The sequence below is a fragment of the Cyprinodon variegatus genome, unplaced genomic scaffold (genome assembly GCF_000732505.1).
Source record: "Cyprinodon variegatus isolate N-32 unplaced genomic scaffold, C_variegatus-1.0 Scaffold943, whole genome shotgun sequence".
Taxonomy (NCBI): domain Eukaryota; kingdom Metazoa; phylum Chordata; class Actinopteri; order Cyprinodontiformes; family Cyprinodontidae; genus Cyprinodon; species Cyprinodon variegatus.
In genome coordinates this window covers 294506-295829 of record NW_015151396.1, presented here as the reverse complement: position 1 = coordinate 295829, position 1324 = coordinate 294506, and the positions used below count along the sequence as shown (strand labels likewise).

Here is a 1324-nt window from a genome sequence, read left to right as displayed (position 1 = left end):
CTTGAAATAAGACAATGCAGTTGCTTTTTCTTATTTTAAATGTAAATTGTCTTGTTCCACTGGCAAAGGGTCTCACTTACCTCCTCAATTCAAGAACAAATGTACTTAGTTTAGGAACAAATAACTTATTTAGATTTCAATTTTTTGCAGTGTACATAATAATAGTTCATTAGAACACAACCCATGAAACACAAACAAAGTAAGAGTATAAAGAAAACATTTCAAACAAGGGGCAGGATAGACCTTCTCACAGGATCAGAGCTTCAGATACTGGACATGACAGAAATAACCAAAAGCTACATTAAAAAAAACCTGGATGTTCCAGGGACAATGAAACAGATATTTTTCCTAAAAATTTTTTTTTTTTACTTTCTTTTTCTGTTACCCAAAATATCCACTTTGGGGTGGCTGTTTGCTGTTTATCTTCAGGTAACATAGAATACATGTCAGATTAAATAATACTACTTATACTTCAGCGATAGTATCTAGGTGTTACTTTATCGTATATATTTTACCATGTCCGTTGGTTGAGCGGTTCTTTTAAAATCTCTTTGCAGGTGATGAAGCAGACTGAAAATGTTTTATCGTTATCTCCCTTTTATCTCCTCTTTCTTTCATCTTTTCTCTTTTTTTTTCAGTTTGTCCTTTTCTGTACTACCTACATTGCAGTGTCCATATAATCTGTAAAACTCCCGGCATAATTATAATAAAGCTATTTATATGCATAAATCAAGTGGAAATCACAATGTGATAGCCGCACTCCTCCACAATATCTGTTGGGCTCTTTTTGGCATCAAGACAATTATTCCTATTGCCACATCGCCAGAAAGGACACTGTTAAAATGAAAAAAAAGAAAATAGTAATAATAATTTCTGTCATGTTTATTGTGTCATCAGTTCTGCTCAGAGTCTGGAGAACAAACTGGAGGCCCTGCAGTGCCATTTCACCTGGAACCTTGATCCTGGAAGTCGCAGACTTACTGTTATACGGAGTATTGTGGAGGACATCGGCACAGAGGAGGGAAACGTCTGGCTGGGTCACAACTACAACCTGCGGGGATTCCTCCAGTATAAGCTGGGCTCCTCTGAAGAGGCCCTGAACTTCTTCAGCCGAGCCACTGAGACCTTCAAACGTCTTAAAAACTCTGATGAAGGTCCCTGGTTGATGGTGAACTTTGGGAATCTGGCTTGGCTGCACCATCTTATGGGTGAAGATGAGAAGAGTCAGTATTACCTTTCAAAGCTTGAAGCTCTGATGAGTGAAATCCCAGCTCCAACTAAAGAACAGCTCCACCAGGAGGTCTGTGCTGAGAAGGCCTGGACC

At 38.7% G+C, this 1324-nt stretch overlaps 1 protein-coding gene across 1 annotated transcript in view; it reads left to right on the top strand.

Annotated features, from left to right (window-relative positions):
- The window catches only part of LOC107100181, a gene marked incomplete at its 5' end in the record, with an annotated part of 27374 nt that overhangs the window by 13761 nt on the left and 12289 nt on the right, over nt 1–1324 (top strand). Inside the window, one exon of the mRNA XM_015398577.1 lies at nt 898–1154. Within this exon, the coding sequence (XP_015254063.1) occupies nt 898–1154 (257 nt within the window). The remainder of the gene's footprint in view (nt 1–897; nt 1155–1324) is intronic.